The 19,490-nt window shown below is 38.5% G+C and overlaps 1 protein-coding gene and 1 long non-coding RNA gene across 8 annotated transcripts in view; one reads left to right on the top strand and one right to left on the bottom strand.

The window, feature by feature from the left end:
* The window catches only part of LOC128888487 (uncharacterized), a 54,469-nt gene extending 35,462 nt beyond the window's left edge, over window positions 1-19,007 (bottom strand). For 2 of the 5 annotated variants that reach the window (XM_054145377.1, XM_054145374.1), the window contains exons 1-6: window positions 18,868-19,007; window positions 17,491-17,617; window positions 17,271-17,400; window positions 17,034-17,198; window positions 16,726-16,927; window positions 16,511-16,635 (exon numbers count right to left, since the gene is read on the bottom strand). In XM_054145377.1, the coding sequence (XP_054001352.1) occupies window positions 16,511-16,635; window positions 16,726-16,927; window positions 17,034-17,198; window positions 17,271-17,400; window positions 17,491-17,617; window positions 18,868-18,883 (765 nt within the window). In that variant the 5' untranslated portion in view covers window positions 18,884-19,007. Of the gene's footprint in view, window positions 1-12,322; window positions 13,261-15,946; window positions 16,636-16,725; window positions 16,928-17,033; window positions 17,199-17,270; window positions 17,401-17,490; window positions 17,618-18,867 lie in introns of those variants that run through there. The other 3 variants (XM_054145375.1, XM_054145378.1, XM_054145376.1) reach the window with 3 other exon arrangements.
* LOC128888491 (uncharacterized) lies at window positions 15,407-19,459 on the top strand. 3 transcript variants are annotated; one of them, XR_008460270.1, is made up of 3 exons: window positions 15,407-15,927; window positions 18,334-18,474; window positions 18,539-19,459. It is a non-coding gene; the product is annotated as an uncharacterized LOC128888491 (long non-coding RNA). The 3 variants fall into 3 exon arrangements; XR_008460269.1 differs by having other exon boundaries at window positions 18,279-18,474; XR_008460268.1 differs by lacking the exon at window positions 18,334-18,474.
* Window positions 19,460-19,490: the final 31 nt, after the last annotated feature.

Here is a 19,490-nt window from a genome sequence, read left to right as displayed (position 1 = left end):
TATTAACGATTTATACAGCGGCTGTCTTGTTCAGAGCAGACCACATAAAAAGTATTCCATCGGTAAAGGCACGTTCGATTCGTTATTTAAAATAAAATCGTCGACTACGAGAGTAGTTTGAAAATGTTTAACCAATCTTCGTATATTTTGCAAGGTAAATCTTGTTGAATCTTCACTTCAGTAATTTGTACTTGTTGATAGTACAGAAGACAGAAACTGCTTTTGTATCTTATTAAATTCAGTTTAAATCGACCCATGGAGAGCTGATAATTATTAGCGTTGAATTTCTTGAAACAAATTGAAAGTGCGATACTTTCAAAGACACTTGTGTGCCTTATACGATATTATGCTACATTGTATTATTTCTACTTCGCTGTTGGATAAAATATCTTTATCTTTTAGTTTTAATGCTGACTCAAAGACACAGGAAAATATCCTTAATAAGCTTTTAACATTTATCGAATCGACTATTTCGTTCGGTTTCGGTCTTCGCCGCATTGTTACCATAATGTTTCATAATTGAGCCAGGGTTTTGTTATTTATGTATGCATTGATATTATCCTGCTACAAATAGAGGATCGAATGAACGGTGTACAAAGGAGATATTACAGCAACGTCTCTGTAATATCAGTAATTATTTCTTAACACGTTCAAGGCCGGATACACCTTGCTTCTCACCTCTGTGTAATTATAACTGTGATACTTAATTATATCACTTTTTACGGACTAAAAAACGCCGACAAACGGGAACGGCTAATACATTTTTACATAAAAATCTCTGTATGAAAACGCGACTTCTAGTTTATAGTTCATTTCGATGGAAAAAAATCGACATATACTTTATGAATTGAATTTTTCTCAACAATTGATCATAGCCAATAACTAGGTATATCGAATAAGTTTTGAAAATGTCAATTGAAAAAATTGTTCAGAAAACTAAATCAAGAAAGCATTAATAATTGGTAATAATAATGCTTGTATAGATAAAACTATCCTTACTGTTTTGTTTTTTTTTACTATTAATTTGCTAAATTCACGTTTATATTACAATGAAAAACCACAAAAACCGACTTATATTTTCTTGTTTATTAATACATTCGTGACCAGAGTACTGACTAAAATAATGCAATTCTGAAGCTGGACGTCGCAAATTTGTATCGTTAGGACGAAGATACAAAATTACAAAATATATTATGAAATATCGATATCGTAAATACGTAGTGCATAAAATAAAAAGATTTTCATGATTCGGAATAGAAGCCAGGAACAGAATTTGAAGTGACGCGAATTCACGTCAACGGTCTACTACCGCAACGCGAACGAAGACGAAACAGAGATCCGTCGCAAAGAAAACCTCATTTACGTAATATCACTCCTTCGCGTAAACCGTTCGTTCAATTACAATAATCCCGGTCCTTTCCCTCGCTTCCTGCGACGGACTGAAAATACCTTTCTCTTCCGCGTCTCGAAACGGAAAAATCGGTTTACAAAGCCGAGTGTCGCGTTTACGCCCGCCCATTAAATGTTGCTCGGACAATTTTCCGAATTTCATCAAAGCGGTGCCGACGAATGCGACGGAGCAAAAAGGCGCTAGTTATCCAACGCTTTCCCGTCCAGGACTTTCATACGTGGTCGCGGTGGTCACCTGGTTAGTTAACATTTAGCAACGGAGTAATAACAAAACGCGGAAGAGACATTTCAGTGTCGGGATCTACCAACAGCACGTAGCTGGCGAACGTCGTCGACCAGTGGGACGGCCAAGATGGATCGAAAGGGGATCTCTATGGTAAACCAGGATGATTGATCGAACGTGGACCGGACTTCCATGTAAACGGTGCATAATGATGTTTGCATCGGAACTCGGCTCTATCCTTGTCCAGTCACTTTCACGCGGGGCCATGGATGCGACCCAATCTAAACTTCTCGGATCCTTGGCTTCCACTGACTCTCGTTGCTTGGTAATTGCGCGTCTTTACACGTGAAATATGAATGAAATCGGAATCTTAGGCGCGAACTATTTAACCCATTCGCTACCAATTACGAGATATCTCGTGGTAGCACGTACCAAAACTCCCGACTACGATATGATGTGACGTCGAGTAACGACACCACGAATTTGTTATAAATGTAACGTTTATTAACTAAGAACAGAGTTTGTATATTACTGGACAAGATTACTGGACGAGGTCTCGGGAAAGACTGACTGACTCTTGGTTCTGAAATGGGCAAAACTCCAGACTTTGAATCAATTTGAAGTTTGAAATCGATCAATTTGTCTCGTTTCATTCTTTGGAAAATGTTCAAAGAAAAGAAACGTGACAAACATAATTAACTTCAGATTTATTCAAAGCCTAGCGTTTTACCCATCACTGGTGCAAGGAATACAACTAATGAGTTGCAACGAGTGTGACCAACGTTACTGGTTATTGATCGCAATTTTTATAGTTGAGAATCACTCGAGCGTCGTGTCCCTTGAGCGCTAGTGGAAATCGACCATAATTCCCCCGCGGCTTCCTGCTCGACCAGCGAACACGTTTTCAAAAATCAGCGTCCGTGTCTCGGCGCGTTTGTCTATACGTGTCTCTTTCTGCGCGTACGTGTGCGTGTCTCTCTGTTCGGTAGGTAGTCGGTGCGGGTGGTGCAGCGACATCGAGCGTCCTTTCGGCGGCGCTTTGTCTTGTTTCGGCCGAGGTCGACCGGAGTTGCGAGAGAGCGATTTTACTTGGTTCTCGAATGAACCGGAGAAATATTAGGTTACCAAAAAAATGGCTGGTAAACGGGAGACAGGAACGGAGATTTTTTTTAAACGTGTTCACTGCCACGCGGTAGGTATATAACTGGTACAAATATTTTTGTTTAAAATTGTTAGGTAGATAATAGACAACCAGGAATAGAACTTGAAGTGACGCGAATTTACACACGTCACCGGTCGCGAATGTGTCGATATGAAAATATCGATAAACGCCCGTGTAATTGTTTTATATTTTTGTAATCATTCTCGAGTGCAAATCTATTATATCGTAATTTTTGTAAGCACTATCCAGACGAAACAACATTTCACTTTGAATAAAAGCAAGATAAGGAACTTGTCGTTAATTTTAATCGGAATATCACTATTGTTCGATACACCGCAATTTTAAATTTAGACTCGCCCGACGTTTATTTATACAAAAAAGTCGTAATTCAATTTCCAGTCATATCTTTAATCCTATAATGAACCTGTAATGAATATTTCGCGTGCACGGCAGCCTGAAATCTCGAGGGACTACATTTAGCCTGTTCGATTGGAAATGAAAGAAATTATCGATCGCGATCGAACGAGTAATTTACATTACTCGCAGCCCGATTAATGTAGTTAAATTCCACGCTTTCGATCGCGGTAACGTTTCCTAAGTAAGAATGGAATTTGCAATTCATTACTGGGAACCTCTTCCTCGTGAACGGGGAACTAATTAAACAGCGGATAATTATCCAGCCATCTACGCCGATTCTTGATTCACGATTTACTGAAATTTTATTAACTCGACGAAATATTCTCTGCAGTTGAAACGTCGCTTGAAGCTCGCGAGACCGTTTAATACCGGAATAGATTAGTCGTAAATGATACTCGTAAATGATGAGTGCAGCGATCACACGCGATTTATCCAAAGTAAAAAAAAAAAAAAAAGAAAACGGTTTAACGTGCTTTTATTTCGTTTATCGATCAATAGTCGCCCGAGACTGCGAATTGTGCGCTATAAAGTATCGAGTGGACGTAGTGAAAGGTGAACATAAGCATACAAGAACATTCCAATAAACACGTTTCTGTTAAAATCGTAACGAGCTGAACTTGGTTGCGCCACGAAACAACCGTAGAATGAATACTTGGGCGGTCCGCGTGCTTCCTCTAACGCGAAACTAATTTCAACGGTGCAATTAACGCTCTGTCGTTGATTAATTAGCGAGCACTGGGAAATGAGATCTCGATCACGAAACCGTTCTCACGCAACGAGTAAAAACGCGTTAGAGAGATGTGCAATTAAAAAATAAACCCTGCATAACTCCCAGTTACCGTAGAAATGAATGAATACGTTCCTTTCCTACAACAACCAACGAAGAACGCAACATTCACAAGCATGGTTCGTTAAAGCCAACGTTTCCACTCGACGTTTGGGCCCTCTTTGGTATGATTTATGGAGGACGTTGGGTAAGGCATTCGACTAACTTCGTCTATGTAATCTGCAGGGCATACCGAATAAAAAAATGTTTGTTTCAGAAACTGTTGTTCAAATTGTGAACCTTGTATTTGGTCACGTAATATCAGTGGTCTGCATAATATGATTTTACAAAAGTCTGTGCAGAACAATATTTACTAATTTATTCTGCTTACGTATGATTTCTGTTTAAGTACGTGATGTACAGTTTTGTCTGTTGTAAAAGAATCGATATGATTTCTCATATAAAAAAAAAATAGTATATTTCACGATAAGAATATCATATTAAATACTTTCGAACCATAACTCCTCGACTGTAATAACAAAATTCATTAAGCAGACGAGTGACACTACGTGAACAAAAAGAAGGTCGACAATTTTAACACCAATTGTTTAAAACCATTTAACAATGCTTATAATACGTATAAATGAATTGTAAATACGAAAAAGTTTCGTTTCGTCGTTCTCTACGTTATTTCTCTATTATTTTTCGTTTCTTTAAGACAACAGCAACAGGAACATACCACTACGAGATCTCGCGAAAAATCGTCTTTCAAGTTTTCAAATTTTTATTTCAACTTTTACGTACGAGAACAAGTATAGCTAAGAACAATGTAACCCGCGTCGATAACGAGAGCCACCCAAAAAAATATCAATTACTCGTATCGAGAAAGTTGATTTCGGTTCGAGATTAACAGAAAGCACAATATCGAGTAGAAAGTGTTCTCTCTCCACATCCCACATTTGAATTTTTAAAGATGCTCCTATTCTTTCTGCCGCAACATAACTCTCTATGACCTACTGTTGTAACATTCAAATAACATTTCACATTTGTCCGAGCACAGGTTACAGCTCTGATCTTTTCCATTTTTTTTCCGAGATACGCGTACACAATTGCGTCGGTGTTTGCGCAAGCATCCGTGCTATGTATTTACTTTCCTCGGTGTTTCATTTCCTCGCCTACAACAAAACGGTTTCGCTATCACGGTTCGATGATAAACTCGTACTCATATGAATCTCATTTGCTGTATTAGGTGGAAAATGATACAGCAATTGACGGAGGAGGGGGAGTAGTAGCTAATAAGTACGCTTCGTTTTTCATAATTTCAATTTTCAATCAAATTAGAGCATAGCGAAAATGTAGTTTTAAAAGAAATAACAACCCTTTATCGAAGTTTAATTCATTCTGTACCGCTAAGATAGGTTATTTATGAATTTTTTCCCATTTTGTTTCAATTATTGCTTTCAATTGAAAGCATTTTATTGCTTTCAATTTATTGCTTACAGTCGTTATTTGCAAAATGATTGCATTCTTAACCGAAATATTTCGAAATAAAAAATATACAAATTACTTCCAGTAATAATTTAATTAAAAATAGCAGGAGTCCCGGTATTACCTTTAAACTCTACATTATATGTAATTAGATTTTTCCTAGCAAAAAAAATATCCATTTTACACAGTCGTTAATTTTGTAGAGTTCGTCTGCAGCGAATGAAGTTCAACGCGACGAAGGCTTGTTCTATTATTCAAACTACTCGCGTTTCTATATACCTAATAGGCAAAGCGTCATAAATAATATCGTCTAAATAACGAAGGTTCCATTGTATCGGGAGCCAATTCGTACATACTCGTCCGAAAGAGAGCCGAGTTACTACCGTGCATGGCTCCCAGAACGTAAGGTTCGCATCACAGAGGAGTTTAACGTTGCATTATAATAATGTGACTCGTACAGGAAGCCAGCAGTGTCTCCGAACAGCAGCCGGTACTCTGTTCGCGGTACGGTTTATTATAGCTCAAATTGTTTCAATTGGTCTTACATGCGGGACTGGCTCTTCAACAAATTCCTCTCCACGTCCATTGTTCCCTTCATGAGTCACACTTATCTTTTAACTGCCTCCGTCGAGGAGTACCTGACTTAACTTTCACTCCGCCGTAAGACAACGGAATAATATCTTTTCATAACGTTGATTAATTCACGGCTGAGGCCGTGTGCGCGTATCGGGAAGCTCTTTGCCGTTGGATCAGCCGAACCCTATTGTCTAGATCGGGATCCGATTCACGCGGCACGAAGACAGCCAATCGTTAAAACGGGGATTCTTCCGAGTCATTCTTCCGAGTGGAGGAGAAACGCGTTCCTCGGCCCTCCCACGAAAACACACAACCTGGCAGAAACGACCGATTTCCAATCGGGACGCGTTTAAGATCGGGCTGCCGCTCGTCGCGGAATGATAAACGGAAACGCGAAGACACGATCGTGATCTTGCTGTACATTTCAGTACCGCGTTTAGGGATCGTCCAGGGATAACATCTTCGTTGCGGAGTTATCTTGGGAAACTCATTCCGAGGAGTACGAGTACAGAATTTCCCTATTATCTGATGCTTGTATGTTTCTTTGAGGTAATACATTTCTTTACGGTGATGTAGGAATTTTATATCTGCATACTGTTTGCATGTGCAAATGATTTTGAAGAAGAATGTAGAAATAATTCATTTCTACGGACAGCGAATTTTAATTGAAATGACGTTTCGAAAAAATGATAGTAGCAGAACATTTTGTTACGTAAAAAAAGAAAAATATATCTCCATCGACTACGCTAACAAAGATATACACGCTAATTTTCATTCGGATCTAATTATTAAGTTTCAGAAAGAAAGAAAAAAAAAAGAAAAGAAAATATGCTTCGCAATTTTTGACTCGAACAACCGCGATCACGCTCTTACACGAGTAACTAGAATATAATATTTAGTTCGAACAATAGTATTAACCCTTCGAGGCCTTACTTTCTGATATCTCCCAGCAACTCGAGATGTTTCTAAGCATCCTATTGCCATGAATTCTAAGGATTCCATCTGGATTTGATAATAAGATCACTTTTACCTCGCTGACAAACATTTTATCGACGCTTCGAGCTTCGCGTAAATCAGACCTAAAGAAATATTAGGTACCCTAGATTTGCTGCGTGAAACCTAATCACGCCTCACAAGTCGCCTCTCGAGTGCAAAGGGTTAACGCTACGATGAATCGATGCAGGAAAGGTGGTGTTTCACCGCTACCGGCGTAAGGGGTTCGATTCGTTCGCGAATCAAAATTAGTAGCCGGCCAACGTAAAAGGAAAGACGGGATATCAAGTTGCCCGAAGCGAACGTGTTAACGAGCGTCGCCTATGCAGTTGCCTTTACGTAAACATTAATCCGCGAACGGTGGATAGCTAGTACGCGCATCAGCTGCCGATTATGGCAATGACCGAACGCAGCCGGGGCGTATAATTTAAACGATTGGAAGCATCCCCCTTCGCGTCGCCCCTCTCCCGTGCCCTCCACCGAACCGTCGCGTACGTGGGCGTAGTTCGCATCGGTACAATGTATGTAAAAGTGTGGTCACCGGCGAGCATTATGCTTCATTAGATACCAGTTTCGTCACGCTTTCACTCGAACTTGTCTAACAATGAAATGCTGAATTCAAAATGCATTTCGCATTGGTAGCCAGACACACGAATACAGGGGGGAAAGTTGCGAGTCGTGACTGGTGACTTTCCACGATCTACATTGTCATTCGCTGCTAGCCGAGATAGTAACCGGCCGCTCCTCGACCCGTCGTCCGATTAACAACGTGGATCTAACGATTCTGTCGTGCAGCATCCCGGACATCGATTAAAGACGCTGGGATCGCGCCACCCCTCACGGGCTGGGAATTTCAGATTCGAAAATGCCGATCGATCTTGCGCAACAACGTGCAAATTGCTGTCTCGTTCGATGCGCCAGTGTCATCTAATTTGTTTGGAGTCGATCGCGATCGTTCGATGGAATTTTTGATGGAATTTATTAGATGTACAATTCACGATAGAAACAACACTATCGCGATAAGAAAGAACGAATATATTGTTCGAGTAAAACGTAATTTATTTTATTGTAAATTTAAACTGACTGCAATTCAACTTGTTTAATTTTTGAAATTTACTTTCAAGTAGAACGTGATCTCTGACCTCACAACAAACATCACAAGTTCGACTTGTAATTAGCTAAGATGACTTGTTTTGCTTTCGATGTAAATATTTACATCCATTCGTGTTCGTCGCGGTACCAATGTCTTTGTCTACATCCACTACCTACAGTCAATTGAAAGTTACGATAAAATAAATTACGTTTAATCTGAACAATACACTTATATTTTTACCATGATTGTTTTATGGCCTAATATATCATGAAACCATGAGAATATAATTCTCTTTGAAAAATAATCATCAAATAAAATAAAATATTATTCGAAATACTTTTCGAAACAAATAAGACTAATAATAACGACGCGTTAAATAAAATAAAAACAACGTTCTAATCATTCCTGGATAAATATAATTAGAATTTAAGATATACAGGGTGTCCCAAAAATGTTGGAGGGCCTTGAAAGGGGTGATTCGGGAGGTGATTTGAAACAACTTTTTCCTTTGCAAAAATGTCGGATGGGGCTTCGTTAAGTAGATATTAATAAAAAAAACCCGACCAATCAGAGCGCGCGTAGACCGTTGGAGCGGCCGCGGTAGCGAAGGCTACGCGCTGAGCGGCCGCGTCCAATGTCCTTCGATGCACGTCGAGTCACTTGTTCGCGTGCAAGCGCGGCCGCCAGCGCGTAGCCTTCGCTACCGCGGCCGCTCCAACGGTCTACTCGCGCTCTAATTGGTCGGGGTTTTCGCTTAATATCTCCTTAACGAAGCCCCATCCGACATTTTTGCAAAGGAAATTATTGTTCAGAATCGTCTCAGCTACCCCCCATTTCCGGCTCCTTCCCGACTTTTGGGACACCCTGTAGAGCAATACCTAATCTCACGTTCCACGAACAAAACATTAATAATTAACCAATTCCATCCAATAAACATCGCGAATATAGATTGCTACTCGTTTTACACCATCATTCCTCATCGAATGATAAAAAAATAAATAAAATGAAATTTCACCCGTCTTTATACGATTCTACGTGCGTGCAACAATTTTCGATCGAACCTGTCACACGTCGACTCGATTAGGTGTAGCATTTCAGGGAGGCGGGGTTCGCTTAAAATCGAAAAGGTCGATTGGTTTTGTAACTTTTTCCCGTTGCAACACAATGGATTATCGCAACGAACAATGCTCGCAGCACGCGACCGATCGTCACGCGCCGAACGAGGATGGAAACTACGAGGGAGTAGCACGACTACCGTTATTATCGATGCCAGATGATTATTTTAATGCGATATTATATAACGCGTCGGCGATTCCTGGCAGCTTTACACGATTACAAACGATTAACGGTAATATCGTGACGAATGAAATTACACAGGGATGCCCATAAATATTTATATGGACACTTACTACTTTCGATGAATAATTGATATACACTCACTTCTATCGAGAAAGTGCCCACGTATTTATGGGTGTATACGAACGACAGAGTTAATTAATAACAAAATGAAAGAAATTCGAAGGCGAGATGTGAAACGAAACGAATCAGAATAAAATTCTTAGATTTAATCGTGTCGAAAAATTAAGTACTAACACAAATATTACATCGAATAACGTTTTCAACCGCCTCGAAACAAAGTTTAACCCTTTTCGCTCGGGTGGCGTCTCTAGGGCGACGTATGTAATTTAAGAGTGATTTTGTGAACGTACAATTTCAACTTCACTTACATCAGAATACAACTAATTATTAATTGAAATAATAATACATCGAGTCATGAACGTTCGTAGATGTTTTTCTTCGAAGTAGAATTTTTGGTTTCACAGAAACTTATTATAAAAATGGACTGGATTTGATTCTATAGAAAAATGCCCCGAGCGCAAAGGGTTAATCCTCGTGAAAATTTTCACCGGTATCAATCCGAGAGTCAACGTGTTAAACTTTCGCCCCCATCATGCTCGTCGCTCAGATTGATGACAAACTTCGCGAGAAGATGAGTAACCGTCGGATTCGCTGAAGCAAATAGTCGTTCATGGACGAAAAAAACCCATATTCAATTCGACGTATCCATTGGCGTATTAAATTACGAGTTGTCTAAATCGTAATGGTTAGCGAATACCTTCTGGGTAGAGTTCAACGATGTTTACATTGCTGGACAGAGTTCATCAAACATCGCCGCGCTCGATCAGTTTCCTCATTTCGCTTTCAATTTCACCCTCGTTACGCGCTACCACGAGAAAGTTTGATGAACATCTAAACGCGTGTCGAGAAGGTCAGCGGTTTTTTGGGACACCGTGTAGGTCATTACACGTGTATAATATACACTGTACATATTATATGCGTATATGCCAGAAGAGATTTTCGTGTACGTAATTATACAGGGCAATTTCGATGGCTCTTTGACGAATACGATTATAATTATTAAAGGGAGCTGGCCAATGACGTGATTGAAGAAACTATTTGTAATTTTTAATTGACGTGCGAGTGAAAATGATGAAAATTCATTATGCTATTTGCTCTAATCGGGGAAAATATGTATAGATTGCAAAAAAGAATATTAATTATGACGGCTATACGGTGGCTGTCCTCTTTAAGAATTTTTTTGTGCGATTAAATTCAGTTTCATAGAAATCAAACAGTCAACTGATATGGTAATACACAGCTGATACGGTAATAACGATACAAACTAACACTGAAAATTTAAAAATGAAAAGAAATTCGACTCGTTGAGAGATTTGTGTCACAAAATGGGGAAAAAGTCAAAGTTTTTAGAGGAAAAATTGTCGACAAGTCGTACGACATATCGTATCGTGTATAGAGCGTTTTAGTCTTGACTAGCTCCTCGCAGACTACAGATCAAAACTTTTTTTTAATAAAATTAGTATTTTATTCTTTCATTGTACCCCATTTCCATCAATCATAATTTATCTCGACTCCACAAATTCTCCTTCAACATCTCTAAATCCAAATTTTCCCCCCCCCAAAAAAAACGACCAATCCCAGAAATAAACCTGTATCCATCTACCCTTCTCGACGCCCCCAGCTCGTTCGCACAGAAATCGAAGTCACGAGTCACCGAGTTCATTCCGTGGAACGAAATCGGCATTCTACTGAAACAGCAAAAGATTTTCCACCACGACTTCTCCGCCCAGGCTGGCCTTAAAAACATCTGGAGCGATCGAGATAAGAAGTAACATTCAGCGGCGGGACATTCAAAGTCGATGTAGATTAGCGGCGCGCGGAGCAGGAAGGATAAATCGTACCGCGAAAGGGTTAATTAAACGCGTACGTGCATGACGGGCGTTGAAACAGGTTAAATCGGCGAGCGAGCACGTTTCGGTGATAGTGACCCAGTAGCTGGAAGGTACGTAACAATTCTGCTCCCAAGGTAGCGGTACCCAGAGCACCGAGACGCTTCTCACCCTGCGGACACTTCACCGCTTCTCGGTAAACAATTAGACGCGACTTGCTCCAGATGCACCGCGTATACCGTTGCTCCGCGACGCGTCCCGATCATCTCTCGTTGCTCGCGGAAATTGGAGTAACGCGTCGCGTCATTCCGTACCGTTGGATCACGCGTACGCACAGCGAGTTCCATGAGGTCTCAGACCTGCGAGCGCTCGGTCATAATTCGCTCGCGGTGGACTATAAATAAATCGAGTGATTTCTGCGAAAACGTTGGAGAGTTTCCTGAATTTTTCTGCGTTGTACGTTATCGCGATATTTAGTGTAAGCCTTCGACGCTAAGCTAAGAGTCCATCGGCATCCCAGAACGAAGATATGAAAATTAATTAGTTATTAATTAGATTATTGTTGTACTTTTCTAAGCGCCATACTCGTTCCTAAAAGACATTCTAATCGAAACGACATTCGATTTCTTTACTCGGAAATATGAACACCTAAGTCAAGATGCATGGGAGTAGGTTAGCAACTTTAAAAGAATAATGGAACCACCACGGAGACATGCTCTACAAGATGCAACAGGTTTCATCCCGATTGGTCAAGCCATCTTAGCGTAATCGAGTAACATACATATATACATACATAAAAAAAAAAAAATGTCGAATAGAGTAACCTCCTCCTTTTCGAAGTTGGTTAAAAATTAATTTGGAATTCCCTTTCTCCGAGTTCAGTAAAATTTCTAAAGATGAATCAAACGCACACGTATCTAACTGTCTTTACTTTCGTTCAAAATGAAACATTGGCTAGTGAATTGTTTAAATCTGTCCGTAAAGTTAGAGGCGTGCTAAAACCAGATTAAATGACGCAATGTATTCTCTCACTGAAAGTTTCATATCGATTTCAGGACGTAGGAACTAGAAATAACTCCGTCACGATTGCATATCGTGGAACGAGTATCGCATGGAGAAACTAAATCCTTTTGCGGAGTGACTCCAGTGAAGCATCAATGCTACCTATCTGCTTCTAAAGCGAAGTAAATAATCCCGTCGACCTGAAACGTGTCAGTAACTTGGTTTTTTTTTTTTCTCAGGAGCATTCTTCTCTGTCCGAATTTCGAAAACGAAATAATATCTGATTCATTTCTACTAGTTAGCCTCTGACAAAATCATTAAAACAATTTTATCGTTTTATTCGTGCGACCTAGTACAATTACAAACAGATAAGAAATATTTTGTGCTTTCTTAAATAGACAAGAAGTATTTTGTACTTTCTTATATTGTTTCAAAAGCATTTAAGTGACAAGCATTTAAATAACAATGTCTAAAACTTATAAATCACAGTGTTTCGAAATACTTGATTTACACACAGACAGATGAATGAAACCGATGAATGTTCGGTTTCGCGGGGTTCTTTAAAAACAAACATACCGCACGTAACAATTTATGATATACCGATGCCTATCTGTAATAACACCTCCTCCGCGCCGTTTAAATGCAAACGAGCGTACAATTTAAAGTTAAATAAAACAGGAATCTCCATTGAGCGTTGCATAAACCTTTCAACGGCCCGCGTAAATGATAATGTGATATTGGTTCTTCGAGCCGATAGGTACTGTAATTTATGCTACGCGCGAAAAGGTTGAAAGATCACTGGCAAGATCACAGCGATCGATCCTATCGGAAGAAAGTAAGAGTTTTGCCGTTTCTGCGTACGAAGAAAAGGCGACGGGATTTCTAAAGGCAGTGGAAGAAAAATATTAGAAAGATCGAGTGATTTCACGTTTCGTTTTAAATTAAGTATCAAGTTGAATTTCATTCAACGTACTTTTCTGTTTACGAGACAGAGCGTTCCACCAGTTTTGTGCAAAAAGATGAAAGGCAGAATGATGAAAGCGAGTAAACGACATCTATGTACACTACCACAAATTTACCTAATACTGATATTAACGTACTCGTAACGTAATTAAAAGAACCGTACAACCCTTCTAAAACTACATTTACATTCCTCGAATGATTGCCAACGTCCACTCCGTATCAAGTTTCCAGTGAAAGTCAAATTACACACGAGCACCTATACCTAATCACGCGTGTCCTCTTGGAAACATTCGTCTTCCAACGAGTAAGGGTCAAATGCCACGTATTTTCATTGAGCAACGCGAGCATCGCCATCAATCTTCGTTAGTCGGCTGAAATTCTGTAGATCGAACAACGGTAATGCGACTGACAACGTGCAACGTTACCGCGACACAAAATAAATTACGCGTGCCCCAACATAGATAATTATTGTACTCGTGTCATTACTTTCATTTTCTGTTTGTGCTATCAGCGTTCTGGTCGCGCGGCCTTAACACCGACTTTCGTCTTATTCTCCATTAAATCAGGGAACCGTGAGCACGGGAAATTAATTCACCGCGAGATTAAATATCTGGAGTAGTGATAGATGTAACGATAAATGCAAACGCGCGTGTACGGAACTAATAAGTTTGACGTCCGAGCAACGATAACGGTTGAAAAATCTCCCATTTACGGCGCTAGACTTGAACAACATATTTCCCGAAGCCTAACGAGCGAACATGCGTGCAGATAATACAAATTGTTACGATGATAAACCACGATGATCTAATAGTTAACGAATAAGTCGAAGAAATTCTGTCTGACTTTGACAAATTGAGTTTTGAAAATTGAGTTGAATTTCTACGCTAGGCAACGAAGCGAATATTATTCTTTTCTTGTTTGGTTACATCACGGATCACGAGTTACCGTTAAAATTGGGAATCCAACATTTCTTCCAATCTGTTTATCGAATATTTAATTAAGCGATTGCTTAATCTCTTGGCGAATATTTCACTACCTATTCTTGTTTGCCAAATATTCCCAGTTCCATTTCGGTTGACTTCGATAAATATTGAGATACGTATTAAATGTATTTACAATTTAACAACGAACTAAAGCGTTTCATTTCTAAACGAAATAATCTTTTGCGGTATTAATGCACTTGTACCTCGTCGACAAAACGATATTAAATCGATTAAAACATATTTCAATTAAATATCTGTGGTTCATCCAGAATTGTATTTATATTCAAAATAAAGAAAATGAAATAACTTACTCGACAATCTAACAATTTTCAATTAAAATCGTTGAGGTTCGTGGATGGTCTGATCCACCTTATTCTATTACTTTCTCTTATTATAAGAAATGAGCAAAATTCTCTTTTTCAAGGTTGAAAAGTTAAACTAGAGTTGAAAATAAAGAAGTTCAGCGACCTCCACTGTAACGCCACGAGAAGATTGCGCAACTGTGAGCTTCGTTCACATCCCCGAGGCAAGTTTTAGCCTTCACTATTTTTTACAACAGAGTCGACAACAATTTATAAAATAATCAGAAAGCACACAGTGTCTCAAACGGTGATCTAGCGAAGTGTTAGTGTTCTCGACTAGTTCCTCAGGAATTTGCTTTAAACTAACACTCCTACCATATGGTTATGTCGAGAGCAACGAACTAGACGTAAACAAATTTATTCGTAGCAGCTTGCAGAGCTAAAATTAAATTATTCGGTCGAAGCTTCCGCTCGTTTTTATCGATAATCGATTATAAAGCGATAACAGTAATATCCGAACAACGTCGAATGTACGATTAACGCTAATTTAAGAACTAAAATTAATGTTCGACTTATCTATACGAACGAATTTACTTCGAAACCATTTTTAAAAATTATTTACAAGGATACGACGTGCAAGCCTATACTTCGTCATGCATTCGTAAACTATATAAGCATGCATTCTTATACATATATCTAATATGTATTATGTCAAGCACCTTATCAGGTCTGAAATTATTTTTAAATAAATGTGTCTCTGATTTCTCTAACTAACCAATTCTAAGATATGGACAACATCTTAAAGTACTGGTAATGCCCAATGTACCAAATACCTTATATGTTTCCAAATTATACTGAATAAAATATAAATATACAAAAAAATTGTTCCCAACATCCCGAATCTCAAAAAATATAGCAATACTCCTCCTACAAAACATGCAGCACAAGAAAAGGTCGAAGCAAAATGAGCTTAAAATGTTACCAAGTTATAGCATACTGCACTATACTAATGCATATTATTCTGAAGCCCAGTACGTATCATGTTTTGTGTCGAGATGCAATTAAGGAGGGAGAAAAGGGAGGACAGAAGAAGACGGAGAACTTGGTAGAAAGATACGGAACCAACACGAACGAGTCGGGTTCTCGACGCCCACCTGATCGCACAACAAGGAGTAGAAAGACAATCGTGCTGAAACTGAACGTGCGCTGTATCGTTTCGTTCCAACGAAAGTACAAACTTACTTTACCACCTTTGGTTCACGACGAAATTGCATTATTGCAAAACCCAACGAATATCACAGGTATTAGTAACTAGTCATTTAAAGTTACACCTACTTTAAAAGTGAATTTCATTTGCTTTCTTGAATTGCTTTGATAGATCTGTACCAGTTATATTTCAAGCATGATAAACGTAATTATTTACTATTACTAGCATTCATCCTGTACGTCTGCTTAAGTGTCAGCTGTCGGCCGTTTCCGTTAACAATAAAGAGTTGTATCCGGCTTTGTAAACGGAAAGCACATATTTATAGTATCGATTAGTTAGTGAAGTGAATAACTATATAGCACTGTTTGTACTCCATTTTTTTTTAGAAATTCGCTTATAGATTCGATTTGACAGTGACGCGACTATTATTTCATGTTTTACTTAATTTCGCTTCTAACCGATTTACTATCGAGTACATAGGAATACAGTGACGTAATATATTGTATCATTCACGAAATGTTTTCTAAATATACCAAGTAAATTCCTTGACTCTAAACATGCCCAAAGAACAATCAAAATTTAAACACATATCTATGTATACTACTATAAATATACTTCTTCATACTAAATAAATTATCTAAAGTTCTAGAAAATGTGGTTTTTTTTATATAACTCACCATATGCTCCACTGCTTTTTCCTCAAGTTCTGCTAAAGTCCAATCTATATGAAAACTCAAGGGTTGAAGGTGAGACTCCATTTCACGAAGCCATTTTCTCAAACATTTCACTTCATGCTCGAAATCTGTACAGTAAAGTTTTCATTTCATATTATTTAATGTTTAAACCTAATGCATTTAGAAACTCCGATTTTGTTATCGATATAATAAAGTACCTGCTGTTATATCCTGTTGATTGGACACAGGCCGTTCAACAGGTGCCATAATTTGTTCTACTAATTCCCATTTTGCATTCAAATGGTCAACCCGCCACGCTACTTCGTCTTTCAAAGAAGGGGCGCGTGACACTAATTTGACAGCTTGTTCGTTAAATAACTTTCTCCTATACGCCCTACGTCGCAGCTCCTCCATGTGAGCCTAACATATACATTTTGCAACCATTATTCTAATGCAACCATTATTCTAATGCTTAATCATGTAATAAATGACTAAGATATATTCTACATATCTGAACAATACATACCGCACGCAGACTTTTGTCTAACAGATTTTCTTCCTTAGAATAAACTAATTCCTGTAGAACTCTTAGCCATGAATATAGCTCTGAAAATTGACTACTGACTTCTTTCAAATTCCACGATTGTGTAGCTACATCAGTCTCGTCCCATGTTAATTCACCATTAGCTTCCTGTTTGTTTCAAAGAGAACTTTCAATATACTGTTCATATCTGATTACATTATAATATAATAACACACATACTTTGCAACTATCTATTAAATTTGTGTCCATAATGTAATCATAGTTTGATCGTATCGCTGCCCAGAAATCATCTTTCCCATCCTCACGATTTGTCCACAAACGTTGATTGGAAAATTGCTTTGAATCTTTCCTGTAATGTAAATGAATATTCTATAGTTTTTGGTTCTGAAATAATAGCTACTTTATAAATGAATAAAAATAGATATAATGTAGAACAAACCGTTTCTTTGTAAGACTGTTGTATGGTCTTTCTATCGTTATCCCTGCTTGGCCATGCTTGTCTGCTCCACTGCCGATCGGCTGGAGCGATGTTAAGGAAAAGCTCATCTTCATGGCTTTGCAGTGATCTGCAGCACACAAAATTCATGTTAGAGAAATAATTATAACAATGTATTGTATATCAATAAATGTAATGTATAGCTTATAAAATAATATATGTTTACATACATGTTTAAATTATGAATTTGAGATATAAAAATGTAACAGACATTATATAGAGACGACATCAAATATATAAGAGTAAATACAAACATTAACAGGTGCAAAACATTTACCTATCTAATTAAAGTTTTGATGTCACTTTATACATATCACTATGATAGTAGGGAAAGTTTAACAAGTATAAAATAACATACGTACGTATCTTTATTTATTGTTTTTTATTTGTATTTGTAAACGAAAGTAGCTGCACTTATTCATACTTGAATTTCCGAAAGGACAACAAAAGAAGAGAATATAACCTAAAGAGCGTTGCTTAGAAAAATGCTTTCTGCTCTTCTGAGTGCTTCTAAGACTGTCAAATGTGTTGTCACATCGTTCACCTACTAAGTAGAACATACTACGTTCCGTGTACGCGAAAAAATTTACCAAAATGAGTTATACCATATTTGAAACTCTAAAATTGTAGAAAAAATAACTTAGTCCTAGTGCATTAGACGCAACACGACACGATATTACTTCAACCTGTATTATCTTGAACACATTGGCCTAACACACGTGTACATACAGCATTTAGACGTGTAATGTGTACACATTGTATACACATGCATTTCGTGTACGTAAGGTGGCAAGGTGTGCAAGTTTTATCAGAAATACAATAGTCTCGCATAGGCAGCGGCTTAAGTTACGAGATAAGCACACAAGAAATTACGAAGTCGTTCGAAAACATTCATGACCCCCACCGGAATACTCACTCATTCTTCTAGTGAGTAGTCATGAAATAAAGTTAGCATTCTTTGATATCGTCTCACTCTAAATGCATTATTCAGCGCAGGAGAAAAAAACGTGATTGAGGAAACCGGAGAACGTTGTAACGAGAACTAAAAGTTGGAGGGGCTGCACTCCACTGCATACATCCAAGGCACCAGCTTCTTGCCTTGCAAGTAGATATGCAAACAATATATCGATATACTGAAGGATATCGATACACCTGTCCCGAGCCACTTGTCCGGACGCGTTTCGAACATATTTTACTCGATGTTTGTCGCGCATCGATGCATCGATGTAATATTGTATCGATATTCGAGCAATTGGTTTTTTACATTCTTTCTCGAGGTAAACGTTACTGAAAACTTTAAGTAATATTGCGTTCACTCACTCATATTACTCGGCATGATCCTGAATTGATGGGCGATCCATTTAAACGCACTATTATTTATTCGTTGGTAACATTCGCACAATTTTTAAAACAACGAGTCCGCCAATTTTTTTTTTTGTTAACAAAATACCGCCTTGCACACCACTGTGCACACCGACATGCACCGACGTGCACTGTCGTACTACGCATGCGTGCTCGCGACAAGTGTAAGGAGCTGAGGCTCATGGCGGATTCTCAGTAAGATATCTATTCTTGTTATTAGAGTAAAGCAGAACGAACCGACGTGTAATAAACCAAGACAGAACGGAATTAGAAGGGATATTCTTACGCGCGCAATAAGAGAAACACGAACGGCCGCAACAAATTATTAGACTAAGCACCTCTTCGCTGCATGCCTATCATACGTAGGTAGAGCTTATTTTTGAAATGTATTTCGATAGAGACTGTTGAACTTTTAGAGATGATACGTTCAAGATATCCAGACGAAACGGGATCGGTATGAGTAAAACGAAGAAAAATTCAACAATGTAACATTAATAGACATTACTTCGCGGCATCGAATAGTGCGCCAAACGAGAAATAAAATATGCATTACGAAAATGGCGCGATTTTTTTGTGATATT

Source organism: Hylaeus anthracinus, unplaced genomic scaffold, assembly GCF_026225885.1.
Source record: "Hylaeus anthracinus isolate JK02 unplaced genomic scaffold, UHH_iyHylAnth1.0_haploid 11994, whole genome shotgun sequence".
NCBI classification, from domain to species: Eukaryota; Metazoa; Arthropoda; class Insecta; order Hymenoptera; family Colletidae; genus Hylaeus; species Hylaeus anthracinus.
Note: the sequence above shows the minus strand (reverse complement) of the source record. Positions and strands in the feature narration are given on the sequence as shown.